The 20296-nt window shown below is 44.1% G+C and overlaps 1 protein-coding gene across 6 annotated transcripts in view; it reads left to right on the top strand.

The window, feature by feature from the left end:
• Nucleotides 1-3873: 3873 nt before the first annotated feature.
• Nucleotides 3874-20296, top strand: part of FAM241B (family with sequence similarity 241 member B) — a 29668-nt gene continuing 13245 nt past the window's right edge. Inside the window, exons 1-2 of one of the 6 annotated variants that reach the window (XM_029609065.1) lie at nt 3874-4008; nt 14007-14126. In XM_029609065.1, the coding sequence (XP_029464925.1) occupies nt 14037-14126 (90 nt within the window). In that variant the 5' untranslated portion in view covers nt 3874-4008; nt 14007-14036. Of the gene's footprint in view, nt 4009-4072; nt 4219-4441; nt 4489-13964; nt 14127-20296 lie in introns of those variants that run through there. The other 5 variants (XM_029609066.1, XM_029609067.1, XM_029609069.1 and 2 more) reach the window with 5 other exon arrangements.

Below are 20296 nucleotides of genomic sequence, written 5' to 3'. Positions count from 1 at the left end.
AGAAGGTAAGGAGTGTTTGAGAAGAGGGAGAGAAGGAAAGCAAAAGGGGCTGAGAGAATGAGAGGATGAAAGGGAAGAGAAGGGGTGACTGAGAAGGAAGGGAAAGGGGAGCGTGTGAGCAAGTATGTGTATGAGAGCATGTGGAGAATAAGCACGTGAGCTTGTGTGAGCGAGTTTCTATGAACGAGTGTGTGTGTGTATGTGAGAGTGAGCTAACTTGTGCATGAAAGAGCATGTGTGTATGAGCATATGGGCATGTGATCGAGTGTGTCAGAGCATGTGAGAATAAGCATGTGTGTGTGTGATAGCATGTGTAAATGTGAGAAAACATATGTGAGAATGAGCATATGTGTGTTAGAAAGTGTGTGTTTATGGGAGAGAATGGGCAAAGTTGTGTGTAGTCCTCACCCCCTTCCCCTACTAATCCAGGACAATTTCAGGATGACTGGAAATTAAAGCTCCCAGGTATAGAAAGCTGGACATTTTTTTATTCTTATTAATTTTAATTATTTTTGGATAGTATTTGATGTCTGCTGTTTGACATTTTATTGGTGTTTGGGAACGTTTAAAATGTAATGAATTATTATGAAATTAATTTTAGAATGTTGAAGTGCAGTGTCTCCTCAATGGCATCACAGCAGTGACATGTTGTAATTGATATTTTTACATCAGAAGACTGTACTTTGAAAGTCCCTTTTCATGTAAAATCTGTTTTTGTTATGCATAGTTTTTAATTATGTGTGGTGAGAGCTTGGGGTGAGGCATAGCAAGCACCAAGCACCTAATACCCTTGCATTGGCCGTAAGAAAGTACACCACACATAGACCCTCACCATTCGTCCATCTCCAGCTTCCCCAGGGTGCAAATGCTGGGGAATGAAGAGATGTAGATGGTAGGCTTAAGAAGTGTGGCAGGATTGCCAGCTTCTTAGAAATATCCCTGACACTCTTATCTGCCACAACTCTGGGAACTCTCATTCCTGCCTATGCACTTCCCCACCATTTAAAATCATCGAGAGGACCAGCTTCCAAGGGGAACAGCACCTCCTTGCTATCTCAGTGATTTGACCTACACTGCATCGTGCCTCGGGGTGGGGGGAGCGCTATCTCTTCCCTCGCCTCAGACAACAGATTGCCTTGAGCCTCCCCTGGTTGCACCTAAAGGGCCGCATGGCCAAAAGATGCTTTTGTGCTCATGAGCTGTGCGGTAAGGAGGCTGTTGTGTCAGTGGAACCACACGGCTGAAGAAAGAAGGCTGATGTTCCTTGGAGAGAGAGAGAGAGTGAGTATGTGTATGAGTAAACAGAATGTAAGACAGAATGTGTATGGATGTGTGACAGGCATTGCACAGGCCCAAGGAGCAGGTTTCTGTTATTGGTATGTCCTGAGGAGAGAGAGAGAGCAAGTGTTTGTGTGTTTGTGAGAGAGAGCATATGTGTGTGTGAGAGCATATGTGTGAGCAAATAGCATGTAAGAGAGCATGTGAGCAAATAGCAAGTAAGACTGCATGGGTATGTGAGAAAGAAACTGTGTAGGCCTGAGGAAGCTTCTGTTTGTATGTTCTGGGGAGAGAGAGTGCGCATGAGAGAGACAGAATGTGTATGCTTGTATATGTGTGAGAAAGAATGTGAGAGCATATGTATGTGTATGTGAGAGAGCATATGAGAGAGAACATGAGTGTGAGGATGTATGAGTAAGCAAGTATGTGTGTGTGATGTTGGAGAATATTGGTATGTGAGAGAGAGAGGAGAAAGTTGTACCACTCTCTCCCCAAATTAATCCATGACAATCTCAGGGTGACTTGAAATCAAAGGTTCCCAGGTATGGAGAGCAGGGGATTTTTTTTATCCTTATTAGTTTTAATAATTGGGTGTTATTTGGTGTCTTCTGTTTTTAAATATTTTATTTATTTGGGTTATATTCTGCTTTGAAGGGTATTTGGGAATAATTAAAAAATAATTATTGGGTATTCTTTTCATCAGCAGTTTTGAATATTTATTCTTTTTATGATTATGGTTTTACTATCATGATTGATGGTTCATATATATGGATTTTGTTGTTTTGATGTTTAATGAGGAATGGTGATGTTTGTTTTTAGATTGCTGCACTGCATACGGAGTTTGTCTTGTTACGGTTTACAATTCAGTTTTTGTCTGCATGTTTCTAGTTATACTTTGTCTCTTTATTCTGTATTTGATGAGGGTTCATCTGTGTTCCTCATGTGTGACTGAGGTGAGGTATTTTGCTAGCATGTAGTTTCAACTTGGCTTGTTCTGTTTTTCCTAATATCAGATAAATTGGTGTTTTAGGGCCTGGTGTAATATTTGAAGTGTTGTTTTTTCTTAGGGTTGATACTGTTTGAGTGCTGGCAGTTAGTGTGCTTTTCGTATGGGAGATTTACTATATTGTAATTACTTAAAGTTGTCTGAGGGCCAACATGCTTTACAATAGTCCCAATACCATATGACTGCAGGTGTCTTTTTTTGTAGAGTTTTGCGATTGGTACCACAATAGTGCATGTAAATAACATACATGTTTTAAGCGATATTTTACCTTAGAACACTGATTATTCTTTTTCATGTAAAATTTGTTACTATAAATGCATATTTTTAATTTATTTGTGGGAAGGGTGGGAGCAGGAGTGAGTGCAAGGCTGTAAGGTTCGCCTGTGACACTTAATGCCCTCACACCAGCTCTGGCTGCACTGGCTCCACAAGAGAAAGCAGGATTCCATCTGGAACTATGCTACTTTGAGTTAGTGGCTCTCCCCAGTCTCGGCCAGGGTTTAGTTTTCTGTTTTTATAAGCCCAGGGAACAGCAGGGCTCACTTCTTGTCCCCTCTCCCCTGGATTGGGTAGGCAGAGCAGAGCCTGGGGAACCATAAAAGCAGCAGACTGTGTAGCTTGCAGTCACTGTGAATGCACTAGAGTGGTGGGAGGGTTGTGGAGAAATGGATAGCAAGCTACAGGCACAGTTCGGAAGGGGGTAAGCCAGGAGACAGTGCCTTTGCAGTGTTGGGAAGGTTTCTGCCTGAGATGAATGCACTGAGCTCTGAGAGAAGCAGCTGGCCCTGGATCCAGTGAGTCTCTTAGAGAATGATGCTGGAAAAGGGAGGGGGCTGCTGCAGAAATGGGAAGGGCTGGCAGTAAGCAAAATCTTTACACCATGATGCAGCAGTGCTGGACTGGGGCACTCACTGTGTGAGCACATAAGCAGCAGTACACCAGTAGCATGTCAGAGAGAGTGTTTGTGCGTCTGTGTCAGACAGAGTGAGAGACCTATACACACATTTTATGTGAGAGAGAGAGTGTGTGTGTGTGTGTGTGGGGGGGGGGGGGGGTATCTGTCTCTGACACAGACACACACACACACTCTGGGGTAGGTTTTCAAAGGGGTACTTTTGTAAAATCTACCCCTCTGTTTGTGGGTGTGTTTGAGAAAGAGTATGTGATTTGTGATTGTTAGTATGTATGTGCCAATAAAGTTTCTGCACTGAGCTCTAAGCCTGCTGCCTGCATCATACTGACTTCTTCCTTACCATTCACTTGGATGGTCCATTTCATTCATGTGTGTCTGCCTTCCTCTTTCCCTTTGTTCTAAAATTCCGAAAAGTGACTGATGAGGTTTTCAATGCCTCCCTAGCACTTCCTTTGGACATACATCCTCTTCATGTCTGCACTGCCTGCTTCTTGGAGGTTGGTGTGCCACATGTTTTTGATAATGTAGATGTATGCCTTGGGCTTGAAAAGGTTGGGAAACGCTGCCCTAAAGAGGGCAAAAAAATTCGTCCCACCACTGGATGATGACGTAATGAGGAAAAAGCAGGCTGCTCTCAGTCCGTCTCCTCGCAGCGACTGCGTTTCCCCCTGGAGCCTGCAGAGGGCGGTAGTGAGCGGTGTCGGCAGTGCACTGGCGCTCTGGCTCCAGGGGAAGCTATAGAGGGGTTTCCCTGCTTCCTGCGCTGGTGTGGCGAGCAGCTCTAGTAGGAAGAGGAAAGCGGGAGTGGTAGGTGAGCATGGAATTGAGGATTTGTGGGTATTTGTGACGTGTTCGGCGCGGTCTGTGCGGGGAAACCAAACCTCCCTGCTCCTGCTGGAGCGGAGCTGGGGCAAGTCCGTGCGCTGCCTCGTGCAGCGTGTGGGGTGACGTGTCCCTCGTCTGGCCGTCATGGGTGAGAGCTGCCTGGGCGGGGGCAGCGAGGACAGCGACATGGCTGCTGGTAACTGCTGGGGTGTGGTTTCAGTGAACCCCAGTGCAGCGCTCAGATTGAAATCCGCGCGGGGTTGAATTCCTATCCCACTATATTTAAGGTTGTCAGAGCCAGAAATGTTACTATTCTGCGCGCTCCCTTTCTTAAACGTTTCTTCCTGCAAAGCAGTACGGGATTGAGATGGTATTCTCTAATCTTCCTCTTAAAATCTTTCAGATGTTGGCACGGCTTCTGGATTAAGCAAATCAAAGTGACTAGTTCCCCAAGAGGAATGCGCTGGTAATGTTTAGTAGTGGGCTGCAAACCAGGGTTCAAATCCTGCCTCCTCCTGTTTGGTGAAGGGACTTATGAAATGTTTGTTAGTATGAGAAGTAAGGCAAAAGCAGAACTGGCTCAGCTTGATGAGAACGGAGGTGGTTACTTGGTAATCCCTAACCGGAATTTGGACGCGCGTTTTCGACGCACTAGCTTTACCCCTTATTCAGTAAGGGGTAATAGTGCATCCAAAACATGCGTCCAACCCCCCCCCCCCCCCCCCCCCAACCTAATAGCGCCTGCAACATGCAAATGCATGTTGATGGCCCTATTAGGTATTCCCGCGCGATTTAGAAAGCAAAATGTGCTGCCAAGCCGCACATTTTGCTTTCATAAATTAGCGCCTACCCAAAGGTAGGCGCTAATTTCTCCATGCTCCCTCCAACTTAATATCATGGCGATATTAAGTCGGAGGTCCCGAAAGTTTAAAAAAGTAAAAAAGAAAAAAAAATTTTAAATGGGTCCGCGGCTGGCGTGTCGAAAACCGGACGCTCAATTTTGCTGGCGTCTGGTTTCCGAATCCGTGGCTGTCAGCGGGCTCGAGAACCGATGCCGGCAAAATTGGTTTACTGAATTGCGCGCACAGTGCTCGCCCGCTCTCCTGCGAACTTGACTGTATCGGCCTGTATATTAGATCAGGATGTTCTTTGTTAGCCAACATTGAGCTACTGATAGATTTCCCCCCCCCCCCCCCCCCCCCCCTCTTCTGAAGGAACCATAGCTGAAAAAAATTTCTTAATAAAAAGTTTTAGACTATGCATCATCTGTTGTGCACACACAGGTGGATACTAAATCAGTGCGTGTTAAAGGGACACTCATTATTGAGCGCCCGTCCCCTTAATGCATGCCGATCCACCTCTCCGAGGAACCCAATGTAAATGGGCTGCTGCGGTAAAAAGGAGACGCTAGGGGAAATTGTGTGCCCCTAGCGGCTGTCAACCACTTAGGAAAATGGATGCACAATTTTAGAGTGTCCATTTTCCTAACCTGACTACCAGTATCCTTTTTTTTTTTTTTCATCCCCAGGACATTAAAATGTTGTTGTTCCTCCGACTTAATATCGCCACAGTATTAAGTTGTAGGAAGTACAGAAAAGCAGTATCTACTGCTTTTCTGTACACTTTTTGGGTTCCTCCAAAATTAACACCTGCTCTGGGTAGGCGTTAATTTTGGAGAGTAAAAATGTTCTCCTTGGCCCACTTTTTTTTTTTTTTTTTTTTAATGAGGGGAATAGATAATAGCCTCAGCAGCATGCATTTGCATGTGATGAGTGCTATTACCTACGTGAGCCATTGAACATGCCTTTCTTTTGGACATGTCAACTTCTGTTTTGCATCGTGGTTATGGATGCATGTCCAAAACGTGCGTCGAGCTTTGTGCTGCAGCCAGTACAAGGTATAGCATCGGCCTGACAGAAAATAATGGGTATAATAATTAAATTTAGAAACTACAAGGCAGTGATGTGATGACATAATTCCAGAATACCCTTTTTTTTTTTTCCATGACTAGAGCCCCAGGATGGCAGGTAGTGGATCTTATGCAGCGCAGTAGATCTGATATTCATTCATCTTCCCAGGGTACCTGAGGCATGCTACAATGAAGCATTCTGTGCTGTACCTCAGGGCTTTGGTGTACAAGTGAGAGAATCTTTTCTCTTCAAGGGTCTGTGAATGGTTCTTCTCCTTTAGAGATTTGATCCAAACACTGTAATATAAGTTTATTAATTAATATTATAGCTTTGAAGTTATCCCAAAATATGCACTGCAGTCGCACATCAGCAATACTCAGGTTACTATGCACAAATTGGAAAGCATACAGCTGAATGCACCCAAATGTTTACTCTTCATGTTATGTTTCATTGCCTTATTATTAAAAGGCCTGTTAACTTGCATAAGGATCGTTGCAGTCTGGTCAGCTAGTGAAGCTGCTTTATGATGTCATAATCATAAAAAGTCCAGTGAGAAAACTTTAGACTCAGATAAACTCAAACCATTAAAATTGTTGGTAACTTTATACCAGGTTAGGTCATGATTCATTGGGAGAATGGCATACAGCTTGTTTGTTTGAGGCATATGGGCTTTGACTTAAACCTGCATATCCCTTGCCGAGTGCCTTAATGTTGTAACCCCGCTACTAAACATACACCGTGCTGTACAGATACACATAAGAGACAGTTCCTGCTCCTTGGAGCTTACATATGACAAGTCAATGGGAGATGTATGAGACATGACTCTTGACAAGTGTTTTTTTCACCATAAGATGCAAAAGTCACCCATATTGACTACTTTCAAAAGTAAATTAAAAACCTGTTTCCATTTTATCCTGCTACACCAGTCCAGATGAATCCGTACAGGTGAATTATGTCCCCCCTACCAGCAGATGGAGGCAGAGTACATGGCTTTCTCCTGTGACATCATTGCCACTACTTAGAGGTGGTGCAGCACAGAAAGAAACCAGTGTTTTCTGCCTTCAGCAGATGGTAAGACTGACTGGTGGTGCAACAGGATTTTCAATGGCACTGATGCAGCAGGGCCAGGCCCCGGACTTGTCTAGGAGAGTGAGCTCATTGAATAGAACCAGGCTCCTGGTCCATCCAGGAGAGCAAGCTCAATGCATAGAGGTTCCCAGACCCAGAGGGGATTTGGTTAAGCCATTTGGTGGTGGTGGAAGAGAGGTGGGGGGGCTCTAAAAAAAACAAAACAAACAAAAGGAAATTTTTTGCCTTTTAGAATCTGCTGAGGGAATCCTTTGGCATCCCCCAACCCCTGCTCAGCTGTTCTCTTTTATTTTTAAAAAAAAAAAAAGCTGTGTAAACGAAGCTGCAGAGGAGACTTTTTGAGTCAGTGTGTGTGTCTGGGCTGAGCAGTCGATACTTTGACAGGCTCTTGCACAGTTGGTTAAGTGATCTTTGTGCATCGTTATGAAGGTCCGCCACTGGAGAACTCTGGAGTGGCACTCCAGAGCTCTAACGCAGGAATTGGAGGGTGGCTATCTATGTGTGTTTTAGTGCTAACGAGTCTGATTTGGATTGCCTGGGTCTGGAAGCAAGCCTTAGAACATTTTATTTATTTATTTATTTATGGACTTTTCATATACCGGCATTCGTAGGACACATCAAGCCGGTTTACAATTAACTAGAAGAAGGAAATTACAGTGAACGAGGATAGGGGGAAGGGAGCAGGTTAGAAAAGGGTGGGGTGGGCAGGGGGCTAGGAACAAGGCTATGGGAGAGAGAAAGAACGAGAGTAGGAAGGGAAAGAAAAGAGCAACCAATTTAAATTGCTAAAGAAAAAAACAAAATGCGAGTTCTAAGAGGCTCAAGGCTAGTAGGGGGAGTAAGGTAATACTAGGGGTAACGGAGGCTAGGGAGCCAGAGCGGTTCAAAGAGGAATAATGTCTAGGTTTGGTTAGTATCCGGCTAGGCCTGCTTGAAAAGCCATGTCCTGATACCTTTTTTGAATTGTTGTAAGGATGGCTCTAGATGGAGATCAGCAGGAAGGGAGTTCCAGAGGGTAGGGCCAGCAATGGAGAAGGCTCTTTCTCTAGTGGTGGGTGAAGTGTGCAGTTTTGAGGGATGGGGTGTGGCAGGGCGGTTGGAGGAGCGGACATGTGGCATTTCCTCTTGTGCAGGATGGTAAGTGTTTTGTATTGAGAACGGAAAGAGACGGGGAGCCAGTGCAGATCTTTTAATATAGGGGTGATATGGTCCCTTTTACGGGTATTGGTTATAACTCTCGCCATGGCGTTCTGAAGGATTTGTAGAGGTTTGGTGGTGGAGGCAGGAAGGCCTAGGAGAAGGGAGTTGCAGTAGTCCAATTTAGATAGGATGGTCGTCTGCAGAACTGTGCGGAAATCCTGGGCATGAAGGAGGGGTTTGAGGTTTTTAAGGATGTGGAGTTTGTAGAAACCCCCCTTTATGAGAGACTTAATATGGGGTTTGTAGTTTAGGTGTTGATCTAGGGAGATGCCCAAGTCTCTTACAGAGTGCAGTGGTGTGTAATTTAGTGCAGTGTTATGGAAGGTAGGTTGGAATGAGTGGTCCGGTTGATTAGAAATGATGAGGATTTCTGTTTTTGAAGTATTAAGCGCAAGGCTTAATACTTAATACCAGGCTGGTAGTCCCTCCCCTTCCATGACATCAGAGACTCCACCTCCTGGAGTTAGTTGGGAGGTCTCATAAGAGATGCTGTGCTGCTGATTGCAGTGTGCCAAGGTGAGCCCCTTTGTGAGATCTTTGGTTGGGAGTGAGGGAAAAGATGTGTTTGGGTTGGCTCCCTATTGACCAGTTTATGGGAAAGGAAGATATTGGTAGGATGGTTATACAATGGAGTTAAAAAAGAGTCGGGGAAGGTGTGTTGGTTGAGGGAGGGGCAGGAAAGGAAAATGTATTCTGTTAAATGAACAATTGGTGAGTAATAAGACAACTTTATTGTATGATTTAATTGTAGCAGAGGATGTAGATTTTGCATTTATTACAGAGAACATAAATTGCCATACTGGGTCAGACCAAGGGTCCAGCATCCGTTTTCCAACAGTTGCCAATCCAGGTGGCAAGTACCCAAACTGATGCCAGTAATAGCAGTGGCTATTCCCTAAGTCAGCTTGATTGATAGCAGTTAATGGACTTCTCCAAGAACTTAAACCCAGCTGCACTAACTGCCCTGACCACATCCTCTGGCAGCAGATTCCAGAGCTTATCTGTGCGTTGAGTGAAAAAGAATTTTCTCCTGCTGGTTGCAGGAAGACTCCTCTGCATTATTTCCACAATTTTATCCAGCGAGGTTTCAGGTCCTATTGCTACATAGGGAGGCGGATCAGGGCGGGCTTGTAGCTGTGATTTTTAAATCTGCATGGCCTTCAAGACGGGTATTTTTGCAACCATTCAGGCCGATTCTGTAAAGTGCGCGGGTTTGGCCGCGGATTTTCGAAGGGCATCTATTACCCCTTATACAGTAAGGGATTTAGCGCCTCTAAAACGCGCAGCCAAACCCCCTGAAAACTAATAGCGCTCATCACATCAAATGCAGGTTGATGAGGCTATTAGTCACTTGGGATCCTGAAAGTAAAATATGCATCCAATCCACACATTTTACGCTCATAAATTAACCTCTGCCCTTGGGGTTAAAATACTGCTTTTCTGTACGCCTTCCGACTTAATATCCTAGTGATATTAAGTTGGAGGAACCAAAAATGTAAAAAAAAAAAAAAATGTGCCGGCCGCTTCAGTTAGAGGAACAGATGCTCAATTTTACCGGCCTCCATTTTCCTAACCGATCGTTGTCAGTGGGTTCGAAAACTGACACTCCTAAAATTGAACATCTATTTCCTGAACCCACTGACAGAGCCATCTCTCCTGGGCCAAGGAGGTGCTAGGGGCACAAAATCGTCCCCGGCTTCTTCTTTTAGTACAGCCCCTTCATTTAAATGTAGGATCGCACGCCCAGGAGAGGTGGGTGCTCAACACGGAGTGCCCGTTCTCCCCCCATTTCTTACAGAATTGGCCTGATTGATAGGATGCGAGTATGTGTTAGTGAGATGAGGGAGGCGGGAATACCAAATAGGACTTCTTTTGATATATTCACCCCCCAAGGGCAACCTTAAGGGCAAGAGTTAACTGAATTTATTGGGGAGGTGACACTTCGTTTTTCTCAGTTGATAGTGATGGGGGATTTTAATTGCCATGTGGAAGATGATATATGTGGGGATAGTTCAAAATTTTAAAGCAATGTTGACCTCCTTTGTCTTGGTACAATTGGTGGATTTATCAACATGTCAGAAGTGACAAATTTTGGACTTGGTTATTGATCTACTGAGCTGGTTCAAGCCAAGAAAGCTCAGGATATTAGGGAGAAGGGAGGTGTTGTGTTCAGATCATCACCTAATTTGTTTTTCTTTTTCACCTCTTGGGGTGTACCAGAGGTGGAAGGAGGGAGATCTGATGAATAGTAGAGGAAAGATTGGTCTCAACCAGTATGGGAATTCTTATGTTTTATCTTCACATCTGTTTAAATCCTGTGATGCCCTCACATACGAACTGTTCTACAGACAAAGAGGGCTTAAAGGAAACCGAGAACAATCCCTAAATCATCTTGGGACACTGAGCGAGGTATATCACTGCTGAGAAAGGAAGTGTGAAATAGCCATGGTGCATTATGTAAATCAAGAATAGGTCTGCCAAATGCATAGCAATGGGTCCAGAGACCTTGCAATAAGAAGTATAAGTACAATTATATAGTGTGAGGTTACCAGAGCTGTGGGATCTGCAGGAAGATCTTAAAAACTATATCAGCGAATACAGAGAGACTAGAATGCATAGTTGAATCCACACTATTACAGAGAAAGCAGAGCCTTTCAAGAAGAGACTTAAGACGCTACTATTCAGAAAAGCCTTCCCATAACACTCGTCCTTGCCTCATCCTCCACGGACCTTCTCTTCCTAAGCTCAGATGCCTAAGCACTTTTCTTCCGCTGCCTAAGCTATTTAATATATGTATATTAGTTTCATTAAATCTATGGTAACCCTCAGCTACCCTCCCCCCCCACCTCCCAACCCCCCTTTCAACCCCCTTACAATCCCTCATTCCTACCCCCTCCCTCGGAATACCTTGTTACCCCAAAAAGCCAACTCTTATCAGTTCTTACCAGTTTTGACACGTTACTCCCCATGCTTAAGCTGTATCCAAGTTTTTCTCTCCCCCTGTTCTATGTAAGACAACTTTGTCACTGTTTTATGGTTGCAATGTAAACCGGAGTGATAATTAACTCTGTTATTTGAACTTCGGTATAGAAAAGTTATAAATAAATAAACTAGTAGAGCAACTAAATGATAGATCTTCCCAGATGAGGTTGTCACTGTATTTTACCAGGTGTGCTGAAAAAGTCAGTGGTGACGTCTTAGCATTCGGGAGGGAGGGAGGGAGAGAGACACTTTACATAGACATTAGTATGTCACTCTCTATTTATACCACTGTTAGAGGGGGCACTTTTAACACAGGGTGGGTTCTGCAGGGGTAGTTTTGGGGAAGTTGTTTTACGTACAGAGTGTAAGATACGAACAGGAAAGTACACATCGCTGAAGATTTTGTCATTTCAACTGATGAAAGGTTCACGAGGAGTTGATTTTGTAGAGAGTGCATTGCTTCAAACAAGCTAGGTAGAGAGTGCATTATACAAATAAACTCCTCTTGTGCCTTTCATCAACATGAGTCTGTTAGGATGGGGAGCACACTACCTGGATCAGGTGGTCTAGGAACTCTGGTCCCCAGAGGAAGTGACCTGGTCTATCAATAGACTAGACTAGAGTGGTTTACCTATCCCTGTCTCACCTTCATCCCATTGTCCAGGGATAAACTGAAAGAGTGCTGCTGTCTGTCAATGCTATGGCAGTGGCTTTTTTGAACAGACAGGGTAGCACCAAGGGTCTAGGGGTCTCTCGCAAAGTTCGAAGGTCCTTAACCATCGCAGGGTGTAGGGTGTTAAGGGCATAGACGTGCTGGTGCAGCCATAGCCAGAAGAGGGTCTCTTTGTCTTGCCTACTTGGCCGCTAATTGACAGACTTCTCCATAGAATTGAAATGGAAAGCAACTGAATTGTGGTGCTAGTTTCAGATTGGCCTCAAAGACCATGGTTTTCAGATCTCCTGGGGCTTCGTATTGACTGTCCCCTGCAGCTTCCAGCTGCCCAAGGCTGTCTGCAGCAGGGTCTGATAGTAAAGGAAGATCAGCCTCCATTTTCGGCTTGTGGTTTGGCTCTTGTGCGGTAGCACTTGTGGAAAAGAAGATACGTGTTGTCTGATCTCTATTCTTTTGAGGGCCCATTAGATTTTGACCTCTTGGCTTATTTTTGTGTTTGGCGGCTCTTTGAGGCATTCTATAAGATTTGGTAGATTTTCATCTTGCTTTTTGTTCTTTCTTGAGAGAAGCTTGAAGGGGGTTTTGGCCTTAACTTATTTGAAGATTCAAATTGTGGCTATTTCTTATTGTAGGGCTTGCATCCATGGAATGTCCATGGCAGCTCACCCAGGAGTTTCAGTTTCCCTTGAGACTTTTGGTTCTTCTATGGAACCTTTTCTTCTTCTCAAGATATTGACTTCGCTTCCCTTCTAACCTCTCAAGCAAGTTTCTCTTGAGACCTTACCTTGGAAACAATTCTTTCTATTATGTTATGAAAAGCCCGCCATGTTTTTTTGGAGTTAAAGGCTTGACTTGCAAGGATCCCTTTCTGTTCATCCCAATCCTAATTTTCTACTGAAGGTAATGTTGATTGTCCATATTAATCAGACTGTTTCCTGTCCAACCTTGTCAAAGCAGTATTAGTTCTTTGAGGTTCCTAGGTGTTTGGAGGTTGCAAATTCCCTCCGCAAGCAATTTGTTGTTGATCAGTAGTCCATGTGCAGGTGAGATAGCAACTTAAGCTATTCTGGTTAAATGGTTCAAAGTAGCAGTTTATTTGGCATATTTGCTCAAGGGCCTATTGGCTTCTGATCTCTTTCGCGCTCATTCTGCTTGTGTTCAGGCTTCTTGGGTGCAGGCAGTGGCAGTTGTGCCCACTGCTGGTGGATGTCTGCAGGAAAGCTTCTTGGTCGTCTTTGCAATAGTTTGCAAGACACATCAGTTTGGTTATGTTTGCTAAAGAGGACTCTGGGGGACTGGGGGTTATCTAACAGCAGCCCTTCCTTCCTTCCTCCCTGAGTAGTGGGGCTTTGATGCTTCCCATCTATACGGAGTCATCTGGACTGGTGGAGTAGGATGAAATGAGAGGAGGAATTTCTACTTGTTAACTTTCTTTCCGTGAGTCTTGTTACTGCAGTCCAGAACCCTCCCAGAAAGGGGGGGGGGGGGGTGGGCATCTTCCTCAGATTTCTGTAAGGTGTTTCTCTTTGTTCCTTATGTTGTCCTTTATTTCCTGTTGTTTTTTTTCCTGCCTGCCTCTGTTTAGACAGATCTTGCTTTAAAGGGACTTCCTCTCCCTAACGTTTGAAGTTTGTCTTTGATCTCCCTAAACATTTCAAGTTTATTGTTCTTAATCTGAATAGGCTTTTTCGGTGCTGGGTCAAGGGAATACTGGTTTCTTTCTGTGCTGCACCTCGTCGAAGCAGAGGAGAAAGCTGTGTATTCTGCCTCCGTTTGCTGGTAGGGGGACATAACCCACCTACCTGTATAGCTTCATCTCGACTGAAGTGAATAGGATTCATGGAAAGAAAATTGATAGGTAAAGTTTCTCCTTTTCTCGAGCTGTTCTTCAATGAACCCAGGAACTAGCCCTGTCCTCTTGCTCTTGGTATGTGCCATTGTTTGTTTGCTAGATAAATGAGGGAGTAAATACTCTCCTTGCACATTAGGTCCTGGCCATTCTGCAGGGAAGGGGGAAGAGATTTCACTTTGATAACTCTCTCAGGGATAGTGTCTCCAAATAGATTTGTTTTGTGCATACCATTACAGGAATGAACCTCACTCTTAAGCCAGGGGTATGTTTTACTCCAGGTGTGGAAGGAAGAAGAAAAGGCATTGAAGATGGTGCGGATTTTGGCCAATGGAGAAATTGTACAAGATGATGACCCACGGGTTAGGGCAGCACAGCACCGGGATGGTACCCATCGACAGGTAAGAGAGGTTTGTGTGTGAGGAAGGCAATACACAAAGCTGACACATCCTGTACCTCCTCCTCTTTCCACTCACCCCTCATAGGCTCCAAAGGAGGTTAGATGGCAAATTCAGATGGCATCTGAATTTGTGGAGAAAATCATTTTTCATGCAAACATGTTTCCCTGCTATGGGACTAACATTTGAATTTTTATTTATTTATTTATTTATTTTACTAGTTTCCTGTAGGGAAACTGATCTTGTAAGACCATCATCTCTTTGTTACTGTCCTCTGCTTCCCTCACACTCTTCCTCCTATTTGATTCAAATATGTGCCACAGAGAGTAGAGTACAGTACCTAGTGACCCCGGCTTACGCTTTTGATGTGCTCTGTATCCCCCCACTGCGATCTCAAGAACATTTTTTACAGCTGTCTTGCCATTGCTTAGAGCCTATGGTCATCAGCTGACACCATTTCTAGTCGAGTTTTCTACAGGGAGCAACAGTGTGTAACATTTAATGATGTGCTTACTCATGTAATGAACATTATCATGACCATGTGCAAATAGCTGTACCACAGAAGAAAGCTAGATGATATGAAATGTTCACAACGTTCCTTGTTTTGAGTCCACTAAATTGAAATGCGTTTTTATTCAAGAAAACCTACTCCTTATTTAGCAGTGCCTATTCAGTGCCACTGAACTTGAACGCCAACACACTTCTTATTGGACAGCCCTTTGGGGGGGGGGGGGCATGTGCCTGAGTCAGGAACTGAACTTCCTTCATTAGCCCTTCTCTTCGCTTTCCGTTTGGCGCACAAGCAAATACATGAATGTTCAGCGTAGCTATATGCAGGTGGTTTTTAGTGTTTCTTACTGCTGGTCATGTCATACAAAGTGGCGGCAATAAAGCAGCATCATTATGTTCAGTGTGTGAATACAGTTCATAAATTCAAAGGTTGCTTCATGCCGCCAAGCTTGCTCAGTGATTCCTCATGTGCTCTTGACTGCAGGGCTGCTTGAGTTTGAAGTTTGCAAGTGAACTTCCACGAGTGTTATCTGTGGCAAGGGCTGTTGGGAGCAGTTGTTCAGCGCCAGTCTTTTCCCCATTCTGGGGCCACAGTGTCAACCCCCTTTGCTGGTGAACCATCATTGGCTCCCCCATATGCTGGCGAATCAAGTTTTTTAAGATTCTTATATTGATATTTAAAGATCTGCACAAAACTGCTCTAGAATACATCTGCCCGTCTCTATCTCTTTATGCTCTGCTACAAGCCTTGTGATTTCAAGGGACTCGACTGTACCTTCTGTCAAAACAATTTGTCCGATGGAGATTTGTTCCAAGGCATTTGTAGTGGCAGCCTCCATACTATGGAAAGCACTTCCTTAAATTTTTGGAAGAAAGATAAAGCATCTCCCATCATGATTTTTTTTTTTTTTACTGTGAACTGTACTTCCTGAATTTTAATTAATTATGCTGTTGCTTTTATTTTATTTATTAATACAATTTATATCCTGCCTCTCCAAAAATATATTCAGGGCAGGTTACAATTAAAGCATACATAGAAGTACAGAAGATGAAACATTATAATCCTTTAAAAGCATCCTGAAAAAATATAGCCTTTAGGCCATGTCTGAACTGTTTAATATCACCCTCTTTTTCCTTAACTGTATTGGGCGCGTATTCCAATTGTGAGGAGCTGCGTACGAGAGACATTGCTTTGAAATAAATCGTGAATGGGGAACTTGTTGTGGGGGCAAGACCAATAATTCTGCTCCCTCTGATCTTAAGCTATGCACTGGAGCGTAGTGCTGTACTTTACTTCCCGGAATACTTGGATTTTCTGAGTGAAGTAACGTATGGATGGTTATTAGTAGTTTAAATTGTGATCGGTACTTGGTAGGGAGTCAGTGCAGCGCTCTCATTACTGGGGTCGTAAGATCATACCGCCTTGCTTTTGTGATGATTCTGGCTGCAGGATGCTGAACCATCTGTAAAGCGTGTGCAGTGTTATCCGGCAGGCCAACAAATATTGTGTTTGTCTTAACTCTTAAATTATTCCCTGCTGAGAACAAGTCTTTTGGATCTGCCGGCTAGAAGTATTTTTAAATAAAAATATATATTTATTTTTTTTAGGCGTTCCTAAATATTTAAGAAATGAATTCTGTTCTGCTAAATCACAGATTCCAAAAAGTGTGTATAGTGTCAGAGGGGAAGGCTATAAAGCAGTGTGAGGCAGCACACAACTTATTTACAGGACTACCGCTCCAACAATTAATGCCTGACATGCATGTGCAGCACGAGTACTGCTAAAGGTGGATCAGTCATTCGAGAGAGAGAAAATAATTTCTCCTGATGATGGGGATGTGACTGACAGTAGGCCAGAAAGCTTGGGTTTACATCATGCTTGGGGGGGGGGGGGGGTAGGAAAGTCCTGTGATCCCTCAACCCCAGCAGAAAAACTAATTAATTATTTATTTATTTGTATTTAAAAAGGGCTTACTGCTGCGCCCTCCGATGTTCGGGGCGGGTTACAAATGGTATAATTATAATAAAAAAAAACCATATAAACATTTATAATCAATACAAAGCCTGGATATTGAAGCCTGAATAAGAAGTCAAATTAGGGAAAAGATATAGTGATCTATAGCACTGAGGGTCCATCCTCTGTTTGTAGGAGGAGAAGGGAACCGTTGAGAAACTGCTTACAGAAGCAAAAATGAACTCGCCTGCCTCATCTCCCCACAGACAGGTTCGAGCACTCTCCTGTGCCACATGAGCGGAGGTCCGTTCAGTTCACCAAACTGCTGGTGCAACTGCAGGGCCATGATACACAAAGCTACAAAAAAAAAAAAACAAGATTGTCAAGAAAGGTCTAGGGGGTAGAAGAATCAGGGTAAAGGAAGGGAGTGCAGAACAAGACAGGAAGCAGCATGGAAGCCTTAGTGGAAGAGCTTTCTCCTTTGCCAATAAAAATCTGTTGTCTGTTCTCAGATGCTGGTTGAAATCCTGTATTTTATCCCTAGCTTTTCATTCTACAGGTTGCTTTTCCAAAAATTCTTGGCTACCTTGGTCCAAATCCTTGAACAGACATTTGCCCTCTGTCAGCCTAACCTATGTCTCCTTCCCTTTTTTCACAATTCATGGCGTTGTGGGATACCAGATATTTGTATGAACAGAGGGTAAAATTATAAAGGGTCAAAGAGTAGGTATGTGTGTAAGACACTGAAAACTACCATTTCTCAAGGTATGTAAATCCCTCAAAAAATTGTTTGTGTGCTTACTTGTGCTGAGGACGCAGTACATCTGTGTGCTTACAATCCTTTGTCGACTCTTAGACATTTTTATTTATTTTTATATACCGACATTTGAACTAATATATCACATCGGTTTTACAAAAGATAAATAAGGTAATTAAAATAACATCTTCACAGTAAAATAAAGCTTAAAATAAAATCAGTTAGTCTAATTGTTATCGTCTAAGCTAATTGAGAGTAAAGAAAGGTATACAAAATAATAACTTCACCAATATAATCAAACTTCATTGAAGTACCTATATAAAATTTCTATTGAGTAAACAATATAGAACATTTTCAGTAGTTGTCAAACATTCTATCATTCATACGAAGGCTTTCTGGAAGAGCCATGCCTTTAGGTTTTTTTTTAACGTGGGCAAGGCAGTGTGTATTAGCAATTAGGAAAACTCAAGTCACCAGCCAGTTTGAATAATAGTGCACTTGGGGGATGGGTAGAAGAGAAGCTAAGATGGCGTCCTCTAAGTAGACATGTGCTCGAGCACCCCTGAGTCTCTATTTAAACCAATTTGCTTTTAATTTTTTCTGACATCATGGAGAAGGGGAAGAGGGGCTGTTAGAAGAACGGCTTCAGGATTCCCGTTAGCCCAGCCCAGCCCTGCCAGGCAGCTATATTTGAGTATGTACCCTTCCCGTCTGGCTGGATCTAGGATGGATAGCCCCTCCCGCAGTAGAAGTTTCACTCAGCCCCCAGCTAGCACTGCTCTCGCAGTGAAGGAAATGCCAGAGCAGATGGGAAGAGTCTAATGCCTCTGCCGCATCGTTGGACAGTGTCTTGCTGCTCCAGCTTGCGAGAGGAGGGTGACTAGGAGATGCGGTGGTGGTTTGTCATCCCTGGCAGCCGATGGAAGGAGCGGGGGCCGCATGTGTTAAGTCGTTTGAACTTGATTGAAGACCTTTCTGGCAAAGTTCTAGAGTCTGTTCACAGGAGGTCCTGGTTGCCATTTCTGGACTCTAGGTCAGAACTTTAATAAACCTGTAGTGGTTACCTCACATAGTTTGTGGTCAGCTCTGATGGCTATTGAGAAGTGAGTTTCTTCCCTAGCTATATTAACATTGGATATCCATTCAAAATTTCAATCTCAATAAGAACGTATTTCTGGTTGCTAAAAGAGATTGAGAGTGGTGGAAACATTGGTGAAAGTTAAATAATTTCAAGTTCCTGTTCATATTCCAGATCAGGCCAGACAAGTGGGTTTTGCATCCTGCCAGCAGATGGAAGGCAGAGCATTAAAACTTTTCAGGCAGTGCTATGTAAATGAGTGCTACCTACAGTCCCTCAGTATTGACCTGTAAGAACATAAGAAATTGCCATACTGGGTCAGACCAAGGGTCCATCATGCCCAGCATCCTGTTTCCAACGGTGGCCAATCCAGGCTACAAATACCTGGCAAGTACCCAAAACCCAAGTATATCCCATGCTACTGATACTAGTAATAGCAGTGGCTATTTTCTAAGTAAACTTGATTAATAGCAGGTAATGGACTTCTCCTCCAAGAACTTATCCAAACCTTTTTTTAAACCCAGCTACACTAACTGCACTAACCACATCCCCTGGCAACAAATTCCAGTGCTTAATTGTGCGTTGAGTGAAAAAGAACTTTCTCTGATTAGTTTTAAATGTGCCACTTGCTAACTTCATGGAGTGCCCCTTAGTCCTTCTATTATCCGAAAGAGTAAATAACCAATTCACATTTACCCGTACTAGACCTCTAATGATTTTAAACACATCTATCATATCCTCCCTCAGCTGTCTCTTCTCCAAGCTGAAAAGTCCTAACCTCTTTAGTCTTTCCTGATAGGGGAGCTGTTCCATCCCCTTTATCATTTTGGTTGCCCTTCTCTTTACCTTCTCCATCGCAACTATACCTTTCTTGAGATGCGGCGACCAGAATTGTATACAGTACTCAAGGTGCGGTCTCACCATGGAGCGATACAGAGGCATTATGACGTTTTTTGTTTTATTCACCATTCCCTTCCTAATAATTCCTAACATTCTGATTGCTTTTTAGAGTGCCGCAGCACACTGATCCGAGGATTTCAATGTATTATCCACTATGACGCCTAGATCACTTTCCTGGATGGTAGCTCCTAATATGGAACCTAATGTTGCGATGCTGCTTGCGACTAGGCCGCAAGCAGCCTCTTACCTTTCTGCTGCCAGCCATCCGACGTTTCCTTGGCCTGGGAGCTGCTGCCATCTTCGCGGCCCAGAGGCCACAGTCGAGTGCCACCACTTTCCTCGTCGTGGCCTGGAGGCCGCCGCCGACTGGGCCTTCCACGCGGCCTGGGAGTCGCCATCCTCTTCCTCTTCAGCTTCCTGGAGGCCACCTTGAAGCTCCTCTTCCGTGGCCTGGAGCCTGCCATCATTCCGGTCCTCTTCCGCGGCTTGGAGGCCGCTCCGGAGCTCCTCTTCACATGGCCTGGAAGCTGCCATCCATCTTCTTTCTTTGCGGCAGGGAGCCGCTGACATCAGGGCCTCCTTCCTCCTTCTCTGCAGGATGTCGCTCTCTAAGATCCTACCTCTTCCTTGGGCGCGCGGCCACACCTCCTCTCTTGATTTAAAGGGCCAGTCCTCCTGGCTCCCCCTTGTGATGTCATTGAGGCATTTCCTGCTCAGCCTTCAGTCAGTCTTCGCCTTCGCAAGGAGTTGGTCATGGAGTCTGACCTCTCCTGGATCTTCAGTTCCAGCTCTTCACTCCAAGAATCCTCCGTGATCCTTCTTCACTTCTTCAAAGCACACTCTGTTCTTCGTTGGTCCTCCTTGTCTTCGTCCATGTTTCTTGACTCTCCGTCATTTGTCTTCATTCCATGTTCTGGTCTCTCCTTGGAGCCAGTCCTCTTGTCTTCAGATGTCCCTTTGTCTCTGTCTCTCCA

This window comes from Rhinatrema bivittatum, chromosome 7 (assembly GCF_901001135.1).
Source record: "Rhinatrema bivittatum chromosome 7, aRhiBiv1.1, whole genome shotgun sequence".
Lineage (NCBI taxonomy): Eukaryota > Metazoa > Chordata > Amphibia > Gymnophiona > Rhinatrematidae > Rhinatrema > Rhinatrema bivittatum.
Note: the sequence above shows the minus strand (reverse complement) of the source record. Positions and strands in the feature narration are given on the sequence as shown.